The 25,595-nt window shown below is 38.5% G+C and overlaps 1 protein-coding gene across 2 annotated transcripts in view; it reads left to right on the forward strand.

Annotated features, from left to right (window-relative positions):
* The window catches only part of RPAP3 (RNA polymerase II associated protein 3), a 28,972-nt gene extending 4,221 nt beyond the window's left edge, over positions 1-24,751 (forward strand). For both annotated transcript variants that reach the window (XM_054988746.1, XM_054988745.1), the window contains exons 3-17: positions 305-442; positions 1,970-2,092; positions 4,255-4,382; positions 9,707-9,828; positions 10,476-10,546; positions 10,626-10,754; positions 11,446-11,573; positions 12,558-12,679; positions 13,245-13,315; positions 13,445-13,558; positions 14,754-14,974; positions 18,850-19,036; positions 21,617-21,714; positions 23,473-23,573; positions 24,195-24,751. In XM_054988746.1, the coding sequence (XP_054844721.1) occupies positions 305-442; positions 1,970-2,092; positions 4,255-4,382; positions 9,707-9,828; positions 10,476-10,546; positions 10,626-10,754; positions 11,446-11,573; positions 12,558-12,679; positions 13,245-13,315; positions 13,445-13,558; positions 14,754-14,974; positions 18,850-19,036; positions 21,617-21,714; positions 23,473-23,573; positions 24,195-24,280 (1,839 nt within the window). In that variant the 3' untranslated portion in view covers positions 24,281-24,751. The remainder of the gene's footprint in view (positions 1-304; positions 443-1,969; positions 2,093-4,254; positions 4,383-9,706; positions 9,829-10,475; positions 10,547-10,625; positions 10,755-11,445; positions 11,574-12,557; positions 12,680-13,244; positions 13,316-13,444; positions 13,559-14,753; positions 14,975-18,849; positions 19,037-21,616; positions 21,715-23,472; positions 23,574-24,194) is intronic.
* The last annotated feature ends 844 nt before the right edge of the window (positions 24,752-25,595 follow it).

Genomic DNA, 25,595 nt, shown 5'->3' on the forward strand with positions numbered 1-25,595 from the left:
CTTGAAAACCATCAATCAAAGGGGCATTCATGTGCAGTTTTTATATTACAGGAGATTGATGCTGATGTGAATCTGCATCTATACTGCAACCCTCATTGGGTCCTACTGATGTGGCTGGGTATGTCTCTTGATGCAGATGCAGCCCCCCATCTAGAGCTCATAGTGCAAAGACTAATTGCAAGCAGCAAGATGTGAATAGGCCATTACTGATGTTGTACTGACTTAGCCCAGTTTTTTAAATGAAGTTTGTTTCTAAATTACTTAATGTTGTGTGAAAGTGATTGCCACATTTTACTCTATTTAGGATTTACCTCCAATTCGGAATGAAGCTTATAAGAAAAAAAAGAGCAAAATTAAAGCAGTCTCTAAGAAAACCACTGAAGAAAACAGAAAAAATAGGATAAAATCTTATGATTATGAAGCATGGGGAAAGCTTGATGTGGTGAGTAAACTTGTTCATGATAAGATTAAATCAATTCACAATTTTATTTTGTATAGTGTAGGCATGTATTGTTAAAATTTATGCAGTATTTTTAAATACAATTTTGAGTTGTTGCATTTTTAATAAGGTTGCATTAAAGAAGGCTTAAACAGTCAAATGGCTCTAAAGATTCACATTTAAAAACTAATGGTTGGTTGATTGACACCAGCTACCAACAATTAATAAAAAAGAAACGTCCCATTAGGGGGCAGTGTATGTACTGCCATTCATGTACCCATATGTGAATTTTGAAAAGGATTTTTTTTCTTTTTTGTATGTGTTAGGCAAATTTCACCTTCACTGATGATTAATATGATCAATCTAGTTTTTTTGCACTTTATTATGTGTCTACATTTTCCCTATTTTAAGGAATTAAATATTCCTCAAGAACTGTATTTATTACTTTAAAAGCCAATAAATATCAGCAATATGTGTTGTTTATCCTTTGCTATGTGATTCATTTTGATATATGTTTGCCTAATCCATGAAATAAGGAGGGAATTCTTGGATTAATCAGCATTTCTGTTTTGAACGAAATGAAGGTTCCTTAGTTCTTGCTAGATTTGCATTCTTGCACTATATCTTAAACCTTTTTACTTAGAAGTGAAGATTTCAGTTGATGTAAATTCTATTCCAGGAAAGTTGTTTTTAAGACAACTCCAATAGATTTCATTCTTACGTTCTGTAGAATAAGTTAGGGAAAGCTAGGGAGGAGAGAAAGGGATTTCATATTGTTGCATTCCCATACACATCAAAAAGTATATACAGTAAACTGGTTCATCATCACCCAGTGCACTATTTGTTTTTTAACATCAGGAGACTCTAACACTGTGAAATAATATTCCCACTACCACCACCACTTAGATTTGCTGTGGTACAACCCAACATCTACCACCATGTTTTGCATAGGGTTCAAATTGAAAGCAGTAGAATTGAGAACCAGTGGAACTAAGGTGGCTGAAATTCAAGAATTCAGACAACTGTCTGAGGAGTTTTAAAATACACTCTCAGAATTTAATTTCTGTCATTCTTTGTGAGATGGTTAGAAGCTGCAAAACTGGAACTTTTTCTTTGCCTTTGCTGCTGTTCTTTGTGAGATTTCTTTCGTGAAGCCTTCATAGGCAGCTGTTCAACTGAGTGATACTATTCTGGCTTTAAATATGCATTTTAAAAATCTTCATTTGACAAGTATTCTATAGAATGAGGTAGCACATCAGTAATCATATGCTGTCATTCTATTATACGTATTTCTGGTAAAGTTAATCTTTATAAGAATTAGATGGAGTTACGTGTTCTAGCAGTAATCTAAAGGTACTCATAGACATCAGTTTAAAAAAAAAACAGGATTCCTTTTGTATTACATGTTTGTGTAAATTTAAATTACTGACCTAACTGGTATTGTTAACACAATGATTTTTTTAGTATCTTTACTACTTCAGTTATAATAGTTCTTAACTTCTAAGTGTCTTTAAATGTACCTCATTTCAGGATAAGATACTTGAAGAACTGGATAAGGGAGACAACACCCATGATTCAGTGTCTCTAGAGTCAGATTCCGAAGAAGATGGGATTCATATAGACACAGAAAAGGCGCTTGCTGAGAAAGAAAAGGTTATTGCCATGTTTTAAAATAAGGGACACGTAACTCCTGATTCCCCCCTCAATCAATTTTTGGCTGGATCTGAATTATTGTAATTTGTCTCTGTGTCCTTACAATATGGGGGTTTTTTACATTGAAAAAGTTTGCTAGTTTGGTATGTGGTCTCAAAAATGATTCTCACCTGTCTAAAACTGAAAACTGGACATCCAGATTTCTTTGTGAATGTGTGACTAGTTTTCACATGCTTAAGGAAGCCCTTACAATACATTAAAACCGATGGAAAGGTCTACAGTTTATGATATGACTTGGAAAATAGGTCTACCAAGTAAAAAAATCCCCCATGGTACACTGAAGCCTCTTTGGATCACAGCTTTGATTTATAGTTTATTTAGCACCATTGCTGTGCTATCTGTGGTACCAAGATGTGATGAACCTCTTCCTGAGGGTTTACAAAAAGCTGATTGTATGATTATTGGCATCTACGCTTTTAAAAAAAGAAATACTTTAATGTCATTACTAGGGGTGTGCACTTTGGGTATCCGATTCGGGTAAAATGCCTTTATTGGGCCTGATTCGGAAAGCTTCGTTATTTCCGAATCGGGGCCAGATTTGGAAATACTGAAACAAAGCTTCCCAAAGCATTTGTAATGCTTCGGGGGGCCCGGGGGCAAGCGACAGGGCCCTTTAAACTTTTCCATACCTACCTTTTCCTCCCCACCCCCACTTACCTGGCACCGGCTGGAGGAGGAGGCCCTCCTGTCTCCCCGCTGGCCTCTGGTGGTGGCGGCCCTCTCTGCCAGCCAGCTGCGCCAGCGTGGTGTTGGTGGGAGGGAAGTCTCTCTCTGCCAGCCAGCCACACCGGCACAGCACTAGCGGCAGGGAAGGCCCTCTCTGCTGGCCAGCTGTGCCAGCGCCGGCATCAGAGAAGGCCCTTTCTGCTGGCCGCCCGCAGCAGCGGCAGGGAAGGCCCTCTCTGCCGGCCAGCCACAACGGCTGCAGCAATGGCAGGGAAGGCCCTCTTTGCCGGCCAGCCGCAATGGTGGCTGGAGCCTGACCAGGTAAGTGGGGTGGGGGATGGGGTTAAAGGGTGGGGTGGGATTTTAAGGTTGGGGGTGGCCTCCCCCCTCCCCCATCACTTCAGTATGCTCCGAATCTTTACGGAGCATACCGAAGCAACTTAGAAACCCAAATCCAAAATGGCATGCACAATAGTGAATTTAAAACTAAAATTCTAAAAAAATCAGAATAAAGCAAAGTCAAATCAAATAGAGCTATTGGTTAAAAGCTTAGCTCCAAAAAACTCAGTGGACCTTGAATTTAATTTCTCTTTATCTAGTCCATTTCTGATCCAAGATGCTTTCTCAGGATGCCACCTTTATTTGTCGATCTCATAAAAAGGAGAAATAGATTTGAGTGTCATCAGCACGCTTAACTGCTTGTTTAAAAGCATAAGCAGCAAGATTGAACATTGAAGAGTCGTTTAGGCAATTCTCATAGAGATGGGTAACTATTCTAGCATATCACATTCTGGAACGTGTTTCTAATTATGAGTGAAAGTGACAAATTAATGCCCCCAGCCCAGAGAAAGAATATTATGTTAACAGTATCAAAGCTGCTGAAAGGAACATCTTCACCTTCCTCCAGAAGGATGCAAGAAAAGAGGGCAAATTGGCTTCCCAGGAAATAGCACTCCAGAGTTTTTTGGCTTTCACCAAAAAGTTCCTGCTCTTTGGGAATGTTGTTTTAGCTTCCAGAAGATACAGTGCTCTTTGCAGGTCCTTATTGGGTGACCTCAAAGCTTGTGTTGGTGGAGAGGATCATAGCAAATATCAGGACTTGGAATGTTCAAGGCTTGTTTGGCTAAAGCAAGCACTTTAACTGAACCCAGAACGTTTTGGTATCTAATGCAGTTTTTTAAAAATAAGAGTAGTATGTTCTTGGCAACTTATACCCATTAACAGTTGAGTAGCATCAGTTTAAACTGGTTGACATTTCTGGTTGTCTTGAAGGGCAGTGGCATGTAGAATATGTTACACCAGTCTCATCTAGGCATAGATAGCAGTTCCGAAGTTTCTGTATTCCAGAAGCCGGCAAAAGGTAAGTGAATAGGGAGGAGAGAATTTTCAGTAGTTGCTATACTGGCCAATGTATTCTCTTCTTTTTTAAAAAACAGGGCAATAATTATTTTAAGCAAGGAAATTATGATGCCGCAATAGAGTGTTACACAAAGGGAATGAATGCAGATCCTTACAATCCGGTTTTGCCAACAAACAGAGCATCTGCTTTTTTTCGAATGAAAAAGTAAGACTTACATTTAATATCTTTGTACTTTGCTTGATCAATAATCACAAGAAAGGGAGGTTGGTCATAATTTAATCCATTGTGTGCTCATCTTAAAATGTATGTTAGGTCAATTCTGTTAAACAATTACCATCTTTCTTTAAAAAGTCTGTTACCTTTGTTCTGTTTCAACTGCTTCAAGCTTTCACATCCAGATATCACTATTGTACTTAAGCTAAAATCCCTTGGAGACTAATCTGCTTCCAGATTCAAAAGTTAATTTGTCTTAACTTTTTCAAAATGGAACAAGATGGGTTTTTCTCCTCATTTTCTGAAGTAATATAAGAACTACAGCCCTATTCTGATATTGTACATATTGCCAGCAAAGCAAGGAAGAATCTAAAGGCAGAAATAATACACTACTTAAATATCTACAGGTGCTTTAATAAAAAGAGCCCATCAACTGAAGAAATCTGAATGTTGCTGTTGTCTTTTGATGCTCTTATAGAAATATAAAAACTACTCCTTTAATTAGGGAATATCACAAATCCTGTTAAGGTATATTTGTGATCAAATCTTAGACTTCTCTCCCCTGAACGCTCTTCAGATCAAAATGCGATGGGTTGAATGAGCAATCAGTCTGAGAGGTGGTCCATGTTGTTTTTCTGGTGACTGATCATCAGGAGACTTTATTATCTTAAAATCCTCATAGGTTTGCATTTCCATGACCCCAAAATTCTGAGATCCCAGGAAAAAACAAGTCTGTGTTTGGAACGCCTGAATAAAAACTTCAAAGCTAAAGCTAGCTCTTTCAGTGGCAAAAAACATACATTTAATTTTAACTTTTCAGCACACACCTGAAGGCATTTCTAAGGTTCTTTCCACATGGTGCTTTTTCATTTGGTTCTGGCCCCATTCTGCATTCTCTCCAGAGTTCTGCACTCATGGTCAAAATACCCCGATTCAGTCTCCAAACTGCTTCCCAGACTTTTTTTTGTTCGGTGTGGAAAAAGGCTGCACCTGCTGCAGAATCAATCTTTCCCTGTCTTTTCTGCAGCTTTTCTCCCTGCACACATAACTGGATGCCTTTTTTCCAGTGAAGTCAAATCATGGCTTTTTAAAAGGGCAGAATGTTTTCTTCAGTGTGAAACCTGGCCCTGCCTTTTGCAATCCCCTGTATCCCCCTGCATCCTGATTGGTTGAACAGCAATATGTACTCTGCGCTTCCTGTACTTTTTAGTCTGTTCTTTTTTGGTGCTTTTTAATTTCTAAAAATAACATAGCAACCTTGGTGCCTTAAAAAACTTGCACATTTCCTCAGCCGATCAACTGACGAATATGTGTCCTAAGCTAATCAACTGATGAAGATGATGTGTTTCCCAGAAAGTCCACAGCCGAAACGGCATTTTTCTAGTGCAGAAAATAAGACACAATTTCTGTTTGACTCTCTCAAGTGTGGAAGCACAGAGTCTCAAAGTGGATCCAGTCCTCATTAATCAAATATCCAGAAAACCTGGTTTGAACGTGCATGCAGAAAACACCTAAGTGAAGTGCTGGTTCTGAAGCACTCTGTCATTCACTTCTACGAAGGAATTCAAGTTCTACTCTTCTGTGCAAAAAAAAAAAACCTATCAAAGAAAGCTTTCAACATTAGCCTTTTTCATACCTAAAATATTTGGCACAAAAAGGACTAGGCTTTTGTTTTTATTGTTGGGTTTATGTTGCAATGCAGGGGTGCACTTTTCCTAGGATCCTGACTCTCAGTCACAGAAATGCACACCCATGAACTTTAAAAAAAAATACCCAGTATTCACAGACATTGTAGACAATGGCCGTCGTCACACGGGCCCTTATTTCGTCAGTTTTGCCCTAGAAATCGTTTCTTCTGTTATCGTTATTAGAACGGATTCTCCCACCTTTTGACAACTGCTTGCGCTTCCAGTCAGTCACGTTAAAAGGGAAAAGCGCAATTCAACTGTCTGTCAAAGTGCCTCTGGAAACGGGGCCCTAAAAATCCCTCCCTTTTTAAAAAAAATTTTTTCGCATATTTGCGCTATATCACTCTTCTATTATACCAATGTTGTGCTGGGCCAACCCAAAAGCCAACCATGATAGGTAGCAGAGGTTTCCCGCCCATGGCAGAATAGCGCTACAGCACTATAAGGCTGACTGTTTAAAAAAAAAATTACTTTGAGGCTTAATTGCAGGTCGCGCTGGGGCTTGTGGGAGTGTAGGGCAGGAGAATCAGTGTTAGGTGAGACAGATGATCGGGGAGAGTGAGTGCTTTGGTGTTGCAAAGCGTTCATAGTCAATCCAGGGTATTCACACGGAAGTGGATGAAGACGACATAAAGAGTCACTAAGTGTGAACTGGGGAGAATGGCGAAATCACAAGAGAGACGGAATAAGGAGAGCATTCAGCGGAGATGGCGCTAGTTTGGCGCTAAATTTATGGCCGTGTGACAACAGCCAGTGGTGAAATGTGAAGTAGGATTCTGTTTTTTAGTCTTTGTGTTTTACTCCTCACTATTCCATGAAAATTGATAGAAGATTGTTGGAGCAAAACTCTTGAGAGTAAAGATACACTGGAATGTAGTTAAGAGAATCTACACATCCCAAGTTTTTCTAATGTCTTTTACCTCTCCCACCTTCAACCACTCAAAGATACAGGGATCAGGCTTCAAAACTCGCTGCCAGTTTTTTTGTTTTGCTGTAGTAACTGTTATCTGTCACACCATAATACATTTAGTAATATGTGCCGATAAATGCTTTATTGTTAGATTTGGAACATTGCAGACTGTTTTGAAACCAAGTATCTCTAGCATCTTGTGCTGCTTGGAAGGTCAGAATTCAGATTTGAAGAAAAATAGTACTAGCAGTAAAACTGATACTCCCATTCAATAAATAGCAACTTCCCAGTATGCATAATTCATGGGTGTAGCCACGAGACAGATTGACAAATAGGGGAGGATAGAAATAGAATACCTCTTCCTTAAATAAATGTGGATGGCTAGTTTATATTGGTTCGGTTGTAACCCCAAGACTGCTATTCCAAACCTCAAATGTCATGTCATATCTGCAGCTCCTCTGCTGAGACAACTTCAGATTTAATTTATAGTTCCTTTCCTGTTTGTTTTCTGGTGCCATGTTTCTTTCGTATGCCATTATGTTCTGGATGACTCTGGTCAGACCTGATTCAGGTATGGGCGTGCACTTGAGAAGCCCTAAGCATCTAGTTAGTTTTCATATGTCAAATCATTTAACTCCTGGCAAGAGATACACCAAAAATAATGTTTTAAGTTCATTAACGGGTATTGAGCACAAGTAATACAATTACAGAATTTCTGCTTCCATTCTAAATTGCTATTATTAAAACATGACAATCAGCATTCTTAATTTTAGCTCAATCAACAGAAAAGCATACCATCCATTATAACTACATAGATCATTAAAAGAGAGCAATTACACGAGTCCAAGAAAGTATCTGACCCAAAGATAAGCAGGTCACAGACAAGGAGTCCCTTCTAGGAAGAAGCTCCTGATCAATTCAGCTTCTCCAATTTGTAGAGTTTCAAAATAATCTCCTAACAATAACTAACTGTCCCACTTCAAAAGGGGTCACATTCTTGGCTATCTAATTATCTTATGACTTCCAACACCAGTCAAGGTTATCTATAGTTGAAACATCTTCTTAAAGTATATAAAAATGGTTAATTCATTTTAGCTACAAGTTGTCTTAACAATGATGGTGGTTGTGGGTTTTCCAGGCTGTATTGCCGTGGTCTTGGCATTGTAGTTCCTGACGTTTCGCCAGCAGCTGTGGCTGGCATCTTCAGAGGTGTAGCACCAAAAGACAGAGATCTCTCAGTGTCTCAGTGGACACTGAGAGATCTCTGCCTTTTGGTGCTACACCTCTGAAGATGCCAGCCACAGCTGCTGGCGAAACGTCAGAAACTACAATGCCAAGACCACGGCAATACAGCCCGGAAAACCCACAACCACCATCGTTCTCCGGCCATGAAAGCCTTCGACAATACATGTCTTAACAACGTCTATATAAAATTAGTGATTACAAGTTTTTCATATATATGCATGTCTTTTGACCCTCAACCAGTACGCTCATTCTTGAAGTATATCTTCAACTTACGTGAAGATTCCTGTCATTCTCAGACACTCTCTGCACCTGGGCCTCAACACATAGTATCTGTTGATATGGATTAGATGGCTCTTCTAATCTATACAAGGCCATACAATTGTGTTTACTCCTCTGTTTCATGCTGTTCTCCAAGGTTGTTCTATTCTAGGCCTCTAGACTCCCTTTGTGGCATGTCTAGCTGTGGAGCTGGGCTAGCCACGTTTCTGTACGCAAAGAAATCTATGATCTTCTCAGTCAAATCCAGCAACAGTTCCCGTATATTTCTAACTAAATCCATGACAATTGGTATGGAGCATGAAGCCGGTCTTCCACTTTTTCACTATCTTTTGACTAAGGAGTTAACCATTTGGTAATTCTCCTGGTGATCACCTGCTTCCATGATCCTTTGATATCAGGAGAAGAAATACTGGTTTCTTAAGTGGTTGTGAGAGACAGGCATATGATGCTCACCAGTCAAAATGCTATTTTCTTAAAAAGTTATGAGTAAATAAATATTGATAAAGATGAATTTGAGATTGGAGCGAATGGATGAAGGACTAAATCATATAGCAAGAGAAGATATTAAGAGCAATAAATATTCCTTAATGTTACCAAAAGATAAATAATTCCAGCATAGAGACATGGAGTAACCCAAAATTTGCATGTATGTGTAAGGTAGTCTACTGAGGTTTATTTAATTGTCTGCTCAGAGTAATAGCAGTGAGAGCTGGTGGACAAATAAATGCGCAGAGGCAAAGCTGTGGACCATGCCCGTGCTCTGCAAGTATCCCCCTGAACCAGAGAAGCTTCCTGCTTGTGAAGTAGGAGTACAGGCCATGAATTTAATAATAGTGGTGCTTTAGAACCAGAATGTAATGCCATGCCTTCCCCAAAGATGTATACGCTTACCTACTTTAAATCAGGGATAGGTCGTTTTGAAACAGCCTTGTATTGTGAACCTGCATTGACTTATTGTGGGAAAAGAGTACAAATAGTAAACCACAAACTACACTGAGACAGTGAGGAAGAGTATATAGTGAAAGATGTAATATTCCTGAATGCTCTGTCCAGTTCACCATCAGTATAAATTAGAAATTAGAAATGCGCGCCCCCCCCCCCCCAAATTTTTTTTGTGAAGTTTTATGTGTCTCCACTTAATATGTATTGTATGGACATGTGTTTTGAGTAACAAACTTACATTATTATTACAGGTATTCCATGTCAGAATCTGATTGTAACTTAGCACTTGCCTTAAATAAAAATTATACAAAGGCTTATGCCAGAAGAGGAGCAGCTCGCTTTGCTTTATACAATTTTAAGGGTGCTAAAGAAGGTATGTTTGGTTCTTTTATTGTTTTTTGTTTTTAAAATGTATACTCTTTACTGAGCTATTTATTCAGCTTTTTTGCTGAGTCACCCAGTTCCTGTTCATAGGACATCCCCCATCCCATACAGCTTTTAAAAGTTCAGGTTCTACAATTCTAAGTGTAGCCTTTTTGTGTGGTCAAAGATAACCTCTCCTTCCCTTTTCACCAGCAGATAATCTGGTTGGATCCAACCCACTGCTTTGCATATGAATAAAGAACATTTGATTTCTCAGTTAACTTATATGTTAAACTACTGATTTCCCCTGTAGTTCCTTCCTAGTTAAAATCTGTTGAATAATAACAGTGTTCTGAAATTTGAGGGACGCTTTTTGTACTCTCCAGTCAAAATTTAGAATTTATAGGCTTTCTGTTATTACCTGTAGACAATCCATAAATGTGTCCAATGTAATCTTCCAGTTTGTATAGTATATGGTATACCTCATTTAAATATATCATTATGATGATCTGTATCTCATTTGTAAGAAACAATTAACACACAATAAATTAGTTTCTAATCTAATCTTAATTTTTCTAATGGTTCAGCTTCCTCCTTTTCCTCTTTAACACCATGTTTATTTTGAAAAAACTTTTTATGTGTTATCTTACTATTTAGATTATGAAAAAGCTTTAGAATTGGATCCAGACAACTTTGAAGCAAAAAGTGAACTCCGGAAAATTGAACAGGTAAAGAAGTTTTTAGGATACTGTAACTGTTTTGCTTTATAGTAAAACACTTTATATATTATATCCTTTTTTATTTCAGGCTGTCATGTCAAAAGACAATTCCCAGTCTGAAGAAACAGATACCTACAAAAGTGTACAGACTGTAGAAGAAATTAAACAAACTAGCATGGAACAGCTTAAGCAAAAGGCTATTGCGGAAAAAGATTTGGTAAATACAACAAAAATATTTAACAAGAATTGGGGTGGGAAAGTTTGGCATTTTACAGTAATTGGGTCATATATTAGAATTTTGGGAGTGTTTTTACATAGCAAAGCTATTAGTTGTGGAACTGGAGTTTAATTCAGTGTGTCTGTGTCAAATAGAAGAAATGGGCTGAAATGTTATTGAATAACTAGCTGTTAAATACTTGTTATAGGACCAGGATCTTTTCTAAGCAAGTAATTGAGCTGGATTTTTTTTTCAGTCAGCCTAGCATGGTCGTAACCTGCTTGTAACCCTGATTGAACATCACAATGAAGAGTTACGACTATTGGTGCTTTCCCTGTTTGCCACTTACAAATCAGTTCTCAGTAGCCAGCATCTTGTTTTCATTGTTTACTATGTAACAGATGGCCTTGCTTTAGGAAATCTGTTATTGACAGGATGTGTTATGTTTGCAAGGATGAATAGCCAGAGTACTGATAAGGTTAATGCTTGCCTTGTTTTTATAATCTTACATTTATAGGGCTTATTTCTAATATATAATTTTTCCTTAATTGCTTACTGAGGTTAGTGATGCTCTTTAGAGACACCTAGTATCCATTTAATATAGATTTGTTTTTCAACATATTATCGATAGGTATAAATGTATTGACTTCTTGTTCTATAAATGGTCATTTTCTCTTCCCAAATATCATAGGGAAATGGATATTTCAAAGAAGGTAAATATGAAGCAGCAATTGAATGTTACACACGTGGAATTGCAGCAGATGGCACCAATGCTCTTCTTCCAGCAAACAGAGCCATGGCCTACCTAAAAATCCAAAAGTGAGTGGTGCTGCATTTGTAGTTACTCCTCCATATATTTTGTTAGGTGTCAGGTTTAAACTGATTTTCACAACTTTCTTTAAGTCATGCATTAAGTAGGCAATCTTGTATTTAGTTCTCCTGTGGGAATTCCTTTGACATAAACTCTGGGGGATTATACGGCTGTCTGAATTCAGTTACTAGTCTCTTCTGTTACTACCCTTAAAATTCTATGAAATTTGCCTTTTTTTTTCCTTCGGCACTTAAGCAAGCTGCGCTTACTTCAAGCAGTTGGTGCATAAAATTGAAACCCTTGCAGAGAAACTACATCATGCAAGCACCACTTTCATTCATGACACTGATAGTAGAATTTATGCATGTTTACTTGGAAATAAGTCCCATTCTGTTCGGTGATTTGCTCTCAAGTAAATGTGTATAACAATGGCAGCCTGAAAATAGTTTAAAGCTGTGTCAAGATAATGTTCAGCACTAAGATCAATTTACAAATAATTCTAATTGTAAGCTTAAAATATAGATGACTTACTATCCTCGCCCTAATTAATCCAAGCACTTTTTCAATGTAATGACACTGAAAGTGGCTTAAACGAAGGAGCAGGTAACATGTCTAGGACCTGATGTACACAAATTGATACTAATCGTTTATTTATTATTTTATTTGTACTCTGCCTTTCTCCCGGATGGGGATCCAGAGCAGCGTGCATCCTTCTCCTTTCCTCCATTTTATTCTCACAGCAGCACTGTGACGCAGGTTTGGCTGAGAAAGTGTGACTGGCTGAAGGATACATAGCAAGCTTTTTTGGCAGAGTAGGAATTCAAACCATGTTTTCCCAGATCGTAGTCTGACACACTAACCATTACACTTCACTTTCGTGTTTCTTCACTGTTTGAATGTCAAGCTAGAGTAATTATAAGCTGTAAGAAACCAAAAATAATGTCAGATGTGATAAGCAGCAATGAGTAATCTGTTATAAAATTCTCTTTGAGATACGAAGAGGCAGAGAAAGATTGTAGTCAAGCTGTTTTACTGGATTCTTCCTATTCTAAAGCCTATGCCAGAAGAGGGACTGCTAGAGCGGCACTAAGAAAACTTAAAGAAGCTATACAAGGTGGGGGTTTCAATGTATTACAGCTAAGATGGTAATACAAAGCCATTAAAACACAACTATTTTTTTTTTAAAAAAAAACCAAAACACCATTTAAACACAACTGTTAAAAAACAGGCCAATTCCATTAAAACAAGCCTGGGCATAACAACAACATAAAACTGTACTGAGCAAATCACACTGAATACAGCTCAATAAAACCCAAACATCACTGCCTTGTGCCTCAACTGGCAAAGAGGAAACTGGGTGCTGCAAGAGAGAACCCGGGTTCTGGCATATTTTAATAGTTCATGAGTCAATTATGTTGATTTTGATCATTAATGGCTGTATTAATCATTGGGGACACGATTGTGCAGCTATTAAGCACGTCCCATTGTTTCTAGTGGGAAAATATATACTTTATTTTCTGTTGAATTTCTTGGTCTTAAAGGGGATTAAATTGGGTTTGGTTGCATCTCAGCTGTTTCACATAAACATGTAAATTAAGAGCTATCTTTCTGAAAACTGGTATCTTCCCTAAAGAATGTATTAAATATGAGCATTTGCATTTCTTATATGTATTGGTCAGATTTTGAAACAGTCGTGAAGCTGGAACCTGGAAATAAGCAAGCAATTAATGAAATAACAAAGCTTAAGAATGTAAGTATGTTTTGTGTGTTTTTGTCCTTATTCTGCATCAACAGTAAATACCTTTTTTTAAGCATGTATTTTGTGAAATTTAAATTATTTAAATGTTTATGAATGGCTGTCTGACTAATCTTTTTAAAGGAATTAATTACAAAAGGACTGTGGACAGATCAGGAACATCCTGGACTATTAAATGAGACAGAATCACAAAACCTGGTGAAGCCCATTGATAAACCCATGCATCTTAGATCAATAGTAAGTAGAAAGAATATATATTTATTTATAGCTCTTTAAATACACTTTTGGCATGCAAGATTTCTGAATAAGAATTCCTGCATGTACAACTATTTTAATGAACAAAAATTAGTTGCTTCCACATTACATTTTGAGGGATTTGTAGCAAAGATTTTATTATTATCTTGGTTGGGGCTGGCTTTGATCTGTTTTTCTGTCCATCCCCAATTGCTAATCCATCTCTCCATGGCCCATCTGTTACGCTTCTTGCACACTCTGTGCAAAAAGTTGATGGGAACAGGGCATGCTCTGTAGTGAAGAGGAAAACATAGTCTGGAAAACGAGAGCAAGTTTTGGCTAGTTTCCTTGCCAATGTAAAAGGAAGCAATATGTCCACAAAGGGGGAAGGGAAAGACAGCAGAGTAGAGAAAGGTCCATCTAAACCTAATGTAGAAACCAACACTGGGAAATCAGTGGACAGTTTTGAATTATTTCTGGTGGTGTGGTTATCTGTTTATTACATTTATATCCCGACTTTCTTTCATTATCGTACTAAGGCTTCTTACATAGGATTTCCAGGAGATGTTCCAGCCAGATGTTGGCTAGAGCTGGAGCTCATTAGCTTCAGTAATGGTGCTGCGTTACACACTCTCAGACCATACCTCTAGGACTTTATTGGGCAGATCTTTCAAAGCACTTATAAAACGCACTGATGGAGGTGGCTCTTTTCTGCCTTCCCAGTTAGTTCCCTGTGACTCTGAAAACGTTGGGAGTTAGTAGAGCCTGGTGGACAAGGGGGAGGGAGCTCAAAATGAAGATGGTAAATTGGTCAAAATCTCAATATTTTTTTTTTTGCATGAGTCTTGCAAGACTGGGAAATAGTGGAGGGTTGACCTGATTTTGTCTCTGAAGTACTTCCAATTCAGTTTTTGAGAGTCCCAGTGGATTTGTGCATGAAGACAAGAAATAACCTTTTCCACGAGTACATCAAACTATTGTGTCTACTGTGTAAGGTTCTCATCTGTAGTTCTTGTATTAGAGGAGGAGGGTGAGGTGTCATCTTGAGTGATTTGCCTGCAGAAGTTCACATTGTGTGCTCTTCATTTTTAGTATGACATGCGAACATAGTTGCTTTTCAGGAGTCGATCCTGTTGCTCATTAGCATAAAACTGAACCTATATACCCTCCACTTACTACAGACATGTGTTATGTTTAGAAACCCTTGAGAAGAGTAATCATTGAAGAAGTGGATGATGAGATGCCAAGTACTAATTCAGCAACTACCACCAACCTCCAGCCTGGTTGGCCTGTTTCTTCAAGTACAGAAGCCATAGCACCTACCAAGAATCCAGTCAAAGATGACTTCTCTTCTCCAACTGATACTCCCAAAGCAAAGCTATTGAAAATTGAAGAATTAGGTGATTCTTTAGCTACACAGTAAGTGCACTTGTTTTTAGTATCAAATATAAAAGGAGTTTGGAAGAACTTATGCTAAAGTTTGTGGGATCCTGTGCCTAGTTTTTTTTTAATATAAAATTTTTATTTTTTAAATAGAAAATAGGGAATAAAAAGTTAAAGGGGGGGATAGAAAGAGAAGAAAGAACAAAAAAAAGAAATTGCATATCTATTACATTGCACCATTCACTCTAATACATGTCTTAGTATTCTGCTAATCAGCTCTTTATTTGCACATTTTTCCATTTATCTTCTATAATGTCCATAAAGGACCACATTTTAGTTGAAAATTAAATTTCTCCAAACTTATCTTGTATCCATTTTTAAAAAGGCTCCCAAACGTCATTATAGGTTGGGATCCTGTGCCTAGTTTGCAATTGTGCCCTTCTTCATCAGTTGTAAAGGTTATTCATTGCTGCAAAGCATATTCCTCTTGTGCTGGGTGCCTTTCAGCTCCTTGAACAACACGGCCTTGGGTTAAGCAGAAATGCCTAGAGACGGAGGAATATGTGTTGTGCAGTGGAAGATTGCCTCCATAATGGACAGAGGGAGAGCAAGCAGAAACAAAGTATAGGATTCAATCCTTTGCTTAGGAAAAAAAAGTTTCTTTAATGGAACTGAATTGGAAATGTTAAAGCTTGGGGATGCTTTTTGCTTTTTCCTTAAGCTATCTGAAAGTTTAGCTCAAGATAGTTAATGTGAACAGTTGTTGTCACTTTGCACAACATGCTTCTTTCAAATTAATCTTAAATGTCATGTTTCAAAAAAATTTTGTGGTCTAATATGTGTAAGTATACAAATGGACTTAGTGTGTGTTGGGAGGATTTATTCTCAAATCATTATAGCTTCTAGAAAACACTATGTATGCAATACTGTTGACAAAAATTCATTCCTGCAGCCAAGTTCCAACCTTTTGAAAATAAGCCAAATAGAATGACAGATAAATTACAGTAGAGAAAGTGGCTGCACTATAATCAGTGCAGAGTGCGCTTGTATATTTGACATGCTTTTTCTTTTGCGTTATGAAATTGTAGAAAACGTTTTGCTTTCTGTAGCTGTGGAAATTTACTTTTGGTGCGCTGAAAGTGGGGATCTTTTCTAAAACATGATTTTAAAACTTTGTTTGTTTGAAATACTTATTAGCCACTTCTCTACCTTGCAGGAACTCAAAGCAGCTTGCAATATAAATAAAATAGTCATAAAATTAATGTTTAATGTGTTTTAATGGAACTGTATATCGGTTTTGTTTTGTTTTATTGTTGTTTTATCACTCTATGTATTTCTATTGTTATTAACCACTCTGAGCCCACTTGTGGGGAGAGCAGACTATAAATTCAGTTAAATAAATAAATAAATAAATATTTAAAAACACAGTTTAGAACTGCAAATAAACATAAAGCCAAAGTTAATTAAAGAACAGCCCTAAATAAAACCATTTTCAGCTGCCTCCTGTAGATTGGTAGAGAGGGTACCAGATGCACCTCCGTGGGGATGGTTTTCCATAGTCATGGGACTGCCACCGAAAGAGCCCTCCACCTGTGTACCCACCAGGTGAGCTTTCACTGATGGCTCAGTCAGGGGGGCCTCCCCTTGGGATCCTAATTCCTGGGCAGGAACGTAAGGGAGAAGAAGGTCCTTCAGATACCCAGGTCCAAAGCCATGTAGAACTTCAAAGACCAAAATCAACACCTGTAATTGTGCTCAGCAGTCGATTGGTAGCCAGTGTTATTGCTGTAATATGGGGTCACATGCTCCCAAAAGCTGGCCCCAACAAGCACTCTAGCTGCAGCATTCTGCACTATCTGCAGCTTCCAAACATTCTTCAAGGGTAGCTCCAAGTACAGTATATTGCGGTAGTTCAATCTAGATGTAATTAAGGCATGGATCACTATGTCCAGATCTGACTGAACCAGGAATGGGCGCAGCTGGCACACCGACCAAAGCTGGCCAAAAGCACTATAAACCATCACAGCCACCTGGCCTTCTAAGGTGACTGCTGTGTTGAGCAGAACTCCCAAGCTGCAGACCTGACTTTTCAAGGGAAGTATAACCCTGTCCAAGGCAGGAGAGATTTCAGGTTCCTGCTCTGATGTTTTTCTAGCCCAGAGAGCCTGTGGTTGTCAGGATTCAGTTTCAACTTGTTCACCCTCATCCAGCCCATTGCTGTCTCCAGTCACCAGTTCAAAACATCAGCAGCATCCTTGGAAGTAGTTGGAAAAGAAAGGTACCCCACTTGGTCAATAGCCAGAGGGCAGAGCAGGAATCCCCCAGCACCATGTTCTGAGACCAGCCTCTCAGGACTCAGACCCCCATAATACGGTGTTCCTTAGTTCCAGCACTGAGAGGTGGATCCGCAGGATACTATGGTTGATAGTACCCAAATCCTCTGAGAGATCCATCAGGACTAGCCAGGTCACATTCTCCCTGTCTAGTTCTTAGTGGTGGTCATCAATCAGACCATCTGTTCCAAATCCCGGCTTGAAGCCAGATTGAAATGGGTTCAGAAGATCAGTTTCTCCCAATAGCCTCTGGAGCTGGGTAGCAACTGCCATCTTAAGCACTTTGCCCAAAAATTCAAGATCGGAGACTGGCTGGAAGTTCTGCAACATAGTAGGGTTCAGGGAGGGCTTTTTCAAAGCAGGTCTAATCACTGCCTCCTTGAGCACTGGCACCTCCCCCTCTCAAGGAAGCATTTAGCTCTCCTCTTATTTACTCAGCCAGACTCACTCTGGCCATTTTTATCAGCCAGGAAGGACAAGGGTTGAGAGCACAGGTGGTAGGTCTCACCTCTCCAAGGATCTTGTTCACATCCTCAGGCTCCATAAGCTTAAAGGTTTCCATATAAACCAGACAAGCAGATTCCAGAAGTACATAATCTGAACATGCATCCACGCCAGCTGAGAATGGACCTGGGAGATTTTGTCATTTTTATTGACATGTGTTATATAAATATACCCATTTGTATTAGTTCCTTGCATTTAATATAACATGGAACTGAAAATACATATTTCAGTATTACGGAAGTGTTCCCCTTTTAGCTCTTTGTATTTCACTACTTGAAAACAAAAACTTTATTCACCTATAAGCTTTTGTAGCATGATTGCCAGAAACATAACTGTGTAGGTAAACCTGTTTAAAGCACATTGTGTGAAATATGATTTTTAAAGCAAATGATTGCTTGCAGGGTTAGGTTTTGAAAAATATGTATTATGTAAGGCTGTGTCCATACCAGTGTTTTTTCAAGCAAACTGCTGTTTGTGTTGGGAAACGGTCCAATCCCAAACATGACCGGTCACTGCTGGTACAAAATCATGCCCTTTGTTGAAGGAGAGCCGTGGTCTGAAATGTGTATTGTTGATCCTTATCCTTACCACTGTCTTGCTGCTTTTCCTTCATTATGGCAGGCTGTAACTTTTAAGAAGGGCGAGTTATTTCCTTCAGTTTTTTTATTATTTATTTTCCTCCTAATTCACTGTGTGCAATTGAATAGGTGCATGGGTGCTCGTATGAGTTGTGTTAGTCATAATTTAAAGGCGAAAAAACCTAGTACACAGCTTTGGGAAGAGAAGTGCATGTACCAGAGCTGCACAAAGATTGCTTAGGGCCAGTGGGCACTGGCGTACTGGCATGTGTAATGAAATACGATAAGGCTGTTAGTGCAGATTTAGCTACAGTCCACCAAGAACTGCGGAACTGTTTTGATACATTTTAATGGTATTCCTGCAGAAGCCCTAGAGAGATTTTTGCAACAGCAGGTCATAGTGTTTTGCACAGCTACAGAATGACATGTGTTTCTTACAGCAGATTTTTCAGACGAAACCATGTCATGTCTACCTTAATGTTTTTGTGCCTCTTAGCAATGAGAAAGAGGGATGTTCACCTGCTCTACAGTCTTGCGGTTTGAAAAAAACTGAGACGGAAAGCCCAACTCTTTTTCCTGTGTCTACGTTCCCTGTACCTCCTGTGCCCATGAATGCTTTCCAGCTTGAATCGGATTTCAGAAAATTAAAAGGTTTCCCAGACAAACTGTACACTTACTTGAAGGTAAAAAGTTTTTTTTTTAATGGCTGAAATTTGGGTTGGAATGGGAATTGCAAGCTATTTGTTAATGGAATGGCCTCTCGTAGCAGCTTTCTTTAGATAAAACTTCTACCTTCAGTCTTACTTTGCTTTTTCCCTTCCATAATTTTGGCATTGTGCCATAATACCATCTTGTTAACAAATCACAGAGAGCAATGTGGTAAAGAGTATTAATTGCACAAAGAGAATAATTACCCATGTTATAACTTATATCTGTAAATTTATTCCTAGCTTTACACACCTATATGAGTCAATTAATAAATATCATATGAAAAAAACCTACATGTAATAAATCAACAAGTCAGAAGTTAAATTTGTTCAGGCGTCTAATATCTTCCCCACTTTAATAACAATAAAGTGCTGAGTGCTCAAAGTGCTTTTTATCATTCTAATTGCACATATAGATAAAGTGCAAATGCTCATTTAGCACCATACAAACACCAGTCCTTATAATGCCACTCAATCTCCAAGACGCCCAATGCTCCAAACATGTGGTAGTACAATTCCAATAATACTTGACAGTTGACTGTAGAGTTCACAGAATGAAAAGTCCTTGAGTATATGTTGTGTAACAAATCAATTCTTCTGTGATAATAATTCCTCTAATGGGTGGTCTAGATCCTTATCACGCCCGTTTCAAGAATCTCTTTTTCAAAGACTACAGTCACTGGAAAAATACAGTAAATCAATGAAACATGAGCATGTGGTTATCACAAATTACACATTATATTATATTGTACCCCTTTATTATTCAGCAATCTTTATACTAATACAAATGCATACACTGTGATGAGATACTTCCTTTCTTTTGACATGATTGTCTTTCAGAGTTTACATATATTAGTGCAAATATTCACCACTCACATTCAGTAATCGCTTGTTGACCTACTCCCCAAAATTCCCGAGTCTAGCAATTGACATTCTAGAAAGGCAGACTCCATGGGCCTCAGCTAATGAGGAATTAAGCCTGTGGCGTCACATTTCTCTTTGATTACTTGCAGTGAAGATAATTTCAGATGAATTGAGTTTAGTTTCCAAGGCCTCTTCCTCTAGCACCACTTTGAGAATAGCTTCAGATTGAAAGAACTCATCTTTGCCTTACTTGTTTGGTGCGGTGCCACATACCACAGTTGTCACATTGGAGGCAGCTGCTCCTTTTGGTTGTGCAAGGATCTGTTTGGGGTACTTTTCTGGTGTATTATTGCCACTCTCTACTTGAAACTTGTTGCAGAATGAGTGATGAACTACTTTAAGGATTCTGAGAGCATTTTTAGAGTTCTTAAGAAAGCTGTATGTCAGCTCAGTCAGAAATCCTTTTTTTTAATGTGCAAAATGGCAGTAGTGGTGGTAAATGAATTGATTCCTTGTTAATAAAGCTGGTGAAGAGAGGAACATTGATGAATTAATATTGCTGGCATTGAAATCTTGGTCTTGAACACAAGCCATGACTTTTCCAAGAATCAGAAGTGTGGAGGACAAAGTCTAGAATGAATTTCTCTCTTGATGTCTGTGCTTAGTGACTCATCATTGTGTCATTCCTATGTATGGGAAATGTTATGGATCATTACCTGGTCTGTCTGATGCCACAGATATGTTCTTCAGAGTGTTCTCATTTAAGAAATCATGTTGTAATTGTCTCAATGTAGTTAATATAGAGGAGGCCATTGTTTAAATCTCTTGTGAAAGAATGATGATGGTCACTTTACCAAATTATATGTGAATAACGTTATTTGGAAAACAGAATGAGTGAAGAACTATGGGAACTTTAGATTCATGGCTCGGGGTAAGCAGCCCAGCTTAGTGAGAGAAGTTGTGACACGCCTCCCTTCACACATTCAGTTCTGTGGACAGTTCCTGTGAGTGCAACCCCTTGGCTTCAGCTAGAAGTGTCCAGCTGGAGCGGAAAGGCTGTAAAGAAGATCTCTGGGGTCTCCTCCATGGAGTTCAGTATCTAGAGACGCATGAAGACCCTGTGTTCAAACTGGAGCTACCTTGTTGGATTGGGGGAAGGGCTTTGTAGCGGCTATGCAGAAGTAGCGAAGGGGCTCAAAGTACTGAAACTGCTGTAAATCTTATCTTGGGTTCAAGTACTTGGACCTCCATGATGGCAATGAAGCCAAGAGGTTAGGAACTTATTTGTTCGCCCTTCAGACCTTGTTGCCTACCATTTTGAGGTGGGTTCCCTGAAAGATGCTGGCATATCTTAAAGTTTTACGACTGTATTCCTGTCCTCTTGTTCCTTTTGTATTGGTGTCCAGCCTGTCTACATGTAAGACACCTGTTATGACAGCCAGAAGTAGTCATTTTTTTTTAGAACAACATATGGAATAAAACTAGGTCTGCATAAGAACATATAACATGAAACCCAATCTTCCTGGGCCACATTCTAGAGCAAGGACTCCATTGATGTAGGCTTTATGGATGTCCTATAAACAGAAAGCACGCTCATTTTTTTTTACTGGAACAGTGCAGCTATGTGGAAAGAGAAGGATCACATTTAATCCCTGCTCTAATTTTATGTGTATGTGTTTGTCTTCCACAAAGCAAATTGATCCTTCTGTTTACCCTAATCTGTTCCAAAACTCCTTGGATCCAGATGTATTTAGTGAAATTTTGAAAACTCTGCAGGAATTTTACATTGGGTAAGTTAATGAACTTTTAAGTTGTTTGTTGTTAAATGCTTGTGCCTTTCAGTTGGACTCAGCCCTGAAAGCAATTTTGATGTTTTTCACAGTACATGTCCTGCTACAGTGAACACTAATAGTGGTTCTTATTGAAACAAACAATGTGTCAGTACTTGGAATTAATACTGAATTCAGTCTATAGGAGATGTGATGTTTTGTTAAGCAATTTGGCAAGTTAACTGTAGGGAACAACTGCCACAAAATTGTTGCTCCATGCAGAAACACTCTGCCGAGGTGCAGTTTGTTCAAGATACTTGAATGAAAATCCAGAGATGGATCGCTGTGAACTGATCCACAAAAAGTTGCCATGACAATCATCCCTTCCTTCATCTGACTTTCTGCTACATTTTGGATGCACTGGAGCTTCTGAAGCACAGCACAAAGTTGAAGATAAACCCCTGCCCTCTCTGAAGTGTGTTACTTTGGGGAGGGGAAGAATCTTGTCTCAGAGTTAACATTGTGCTTCAGAGCCATTTGGAATGCCTCCAAAGCATGCTACTCAGTTGGAAACATTGCCCTTTCAGATTAACAAGGGAGGCAGGGTCAATCTCTGATATTGAACTGCATTTGGGAAACAGTCCCCAGAATCTGCTATGCATTCTAAAAGATCAGGAAAGGTGGGGTTGTTGACGAGCAATAGAAATGTCTGCCAAGGTCAGTCAGAATTTGTGGATCCTCTTGTGCCTATTCAGTTGTTCTTGGGCAGTCACTATTAATTTCAGTGCAGCTTATGCCATCAAAGATTAGCTTTACAACAACAACAACATTTGATTTATATACCGCCCTTCAGGACAACTTAATGCCCACTCAGAGCGGTTTACAAAGAATGCCATTATTATCCCCACAACAAAATACCCTGTGAGGTGGGTGGGGCTGAGAGAGCTCCAGAGAGCTGTGACTAGCCCAAGGTCACCCAGCTGGCTTCAAGTGGAGGAGTGGGGAATCAAACCTGGCTCTCCCGCGCTCTTAACCACTACACCAAACTGGCTCTTTATAAAGATTTGTGACGTCAAATATTCATTTTGAAAGCAATATTTCAAAATATGTGTAGTCCTGCTTCTTGAACCATCCATATCTTCTCGTTGAGTCCTATAATCTTTTAACCTTCTCACATTTTAGTTGCTGTGTTTAAGATGTGCAACATCCTTACTGATGTGTACAACACCAAGTGTTCATGTTGCATATATAGAAGGAGAGAAGGTGAGAGGGAAATAGCTACAGAAAGATAAGATGAAATTGTCAAAGAAGAAATGAAAGCTAAGGGAATATCTATTGAAAGTTATGTTAGTGAGAAGCAAGAACATCATTTATCACTGGAATACCAGTAATGGGATATTTCTCATATGCAAAAATTATGGCTACTATGCTTTTTAAACTAACTGAGATGCCCCAGTTACTCTTTAAGTGGAATTTTGCTGCAGCTCCTTTTATTCAAGATGCTTCTTTTGAAAGTTAACATGAATAGTTCATTTCTGCCTCTGTCAACATGACTTGATTTTAAAATTATCAACAGGCATATATTTGGTTTACCGCTTGTCATAGTGTGAGCTTTTAACTTAATCAGTGCTTTATTAATCACTTTAGCTCTCATGCAAGTATTAGTTCTTAATTCACATGCTCTCCTTTGCATTTTTGACTTGAGATTGACTACTGTATTTATGTCATAAATTTTACCAGCGTTATTTTTTCGTCTGTTAACATCTCACTGTCTTGTAGGAAGGAGGAGCCTTCACAGATCTTAGAAATTCTGGAGAAACTGTCAGAATCAAAACGATTTGATATGGCAGTAATGTTTATGTCTGACTCAGAGAAAAAAAGTAAGTGAATATGGAATCCTGGATCACTGTTGGAGTCCAGTTAGTAAGCTGAGATCAAGAATGGATGCTAATATAGATTGTACTAACCTCAGCAGATACCATGGACAGCCAAAAAGACAAATAAGCGGGTACTTAATCAAATCGAGCCTGAATTCTCCCTAGAAGATAAAATGACAAAACTAAGGCTATCATACTTTGATCACATTATGAGAAGACAAGATTCTCTGGAAAAGTCAATAATGCTACGAAAAGTGGAAGGCAGTGGGAAAAGGGGAAGCCCTAAAATGAGTTGGCTTGACTCAATAAAAGAAGCCATGTCCTCCAGTTTGCGGGATCTGAGCAAGTCTGTTAATATAGGACATTTTGGAGGTCTTTCATTCATAGGGTCACCATATGCGACTTGACAGCACATAACACACACACACAATCTCAGCAGAATATTGAGCTTTAACTTTTTAAGAGATTTTTATCCATTCTTATTATGATGGCACGTCTGACATCAAAATTAGTTGATATTTTAAAGGGGCATTATTTATGTATAGAATCGAAGCTTGCCTTTTTATTATTATGTGGTAATGAATTAGTAAATTCATTAGTAAATTACTTATCTTTTATTTATAGCTGCACATTCATTGTTTGGTCATTTGGAACAGTCGGGATTAAATGATTCTTCAGTTAAAAACCTCAAGACAAGATACAGAATTTGAGACTATCTTGTGCATCGTATGTATGAAGACCCCACCTGATTGTGCGCCTTTTCTATAAGGCACTTGTGACTTATGGGAAGAGACTTCAGGCTGTGCAAAGTGCCTTCTACTTATAGATATGGGAGTTAATTTTCACCATCTCTGTTGTATTCCCCTGTGCTGATCCCCATGCCGTGTGGGTCCCCAGTCCATCTGTATTGGCTTGAGGCAGAGAGCACAAAAGTAATACCCTGTGCATAGTTCTTTGGATCCAAGCTTATTAACAGCTAAAGATGCAGAGAAAAATATTGACGTTCCAAACAGTCAGGAAATCTACAATGCAGTTTAACTGACACCTAATTTTAGCAGGATTTTTCATTCCTATTCTAGAATCAAAGCTGACACCAAGCAATTACAGTATTCATACATTCTTTCTGTATTAATTGATTTGCTGGTTAAAATCATTCTGGATTTTTGTTCTTATAAATAAAGACACAAATATTTAATTCCAAAAGATGTTTGGAATAATTACTCTTGTTTTTACAATTAATTTTTTTTTGCTTTTATTCCAAGTGCATGTTGCATAATTCTTATTTACCTGTTTTATAATTAGCTTTTGGGTGGTTTCAAATAACAGAAAAATTGGGAGTCCATATTTTCTAATTTGTCTCCTGATCTAATTTTCTTAAGTCTAAAGAACAATCTTTGGCCAATAAGATTATGTTGGTAATTTTATGGGGAGGGGAGAAGGCGGGGGTAATGCTTTCAATAAGATTAACACAGTGACATCTGAAGGTTTATTTTACTAAAATTTCTTTTGTTGCTTCTTTCTTCTTCAACAAGGGTGGGGTAGCAAAACCTTAAAGGTGGAGTTGATTTAAATACTCCATTGTAACATCAGGATCAGTTTTCAGATATAGTCCCAAACTCAGGCAGGCATAGAGATTTCTGGGCAGAGGTCATTTGTTGGCATCTCCAGCTATCCCAGATACTCATTAGGTCAGTGACACTCAGTTTACCACTCACATAATGCCACATTTGCAATTGCCATTAACCAAAAAAGCCACATTTACTTCCGTCACATCATGAGGTCTACACTTAAAGGAGACTTGCAACTTACCGGTGATAGCTATTTTAAGGTGGAAACCACGTGTTAACCACAAGTCCCACCCACCAGGGCAGAACCTTACCTCCTTTCCTGAAACATGGGTCAGGTGCCATATTGGGAAACAGTGCTCCCAAGAGCCACAGGTGATGTGTCAAAGAGCCTTGATTCCTGAGCCACTGGGTGAGTATCACTGCATTAGATATAGCTGACAGGAAAAGGACCTATTAC

This window comes from Eublepharis macularius, chromosome 9 (genome assembly GCF_028583425.1).
Source record: "Eublepharis macularius isolate TG4126 chromosome 9, MPM_Emac_v1.0, whole genome shotgun sequence".
Lineage (NCBI taxonomy): Eukaryota > Metazoa > Chordata > Lepidosauria > Squamata > Eublepharidae > Eublepharis > Eublepharis macularius.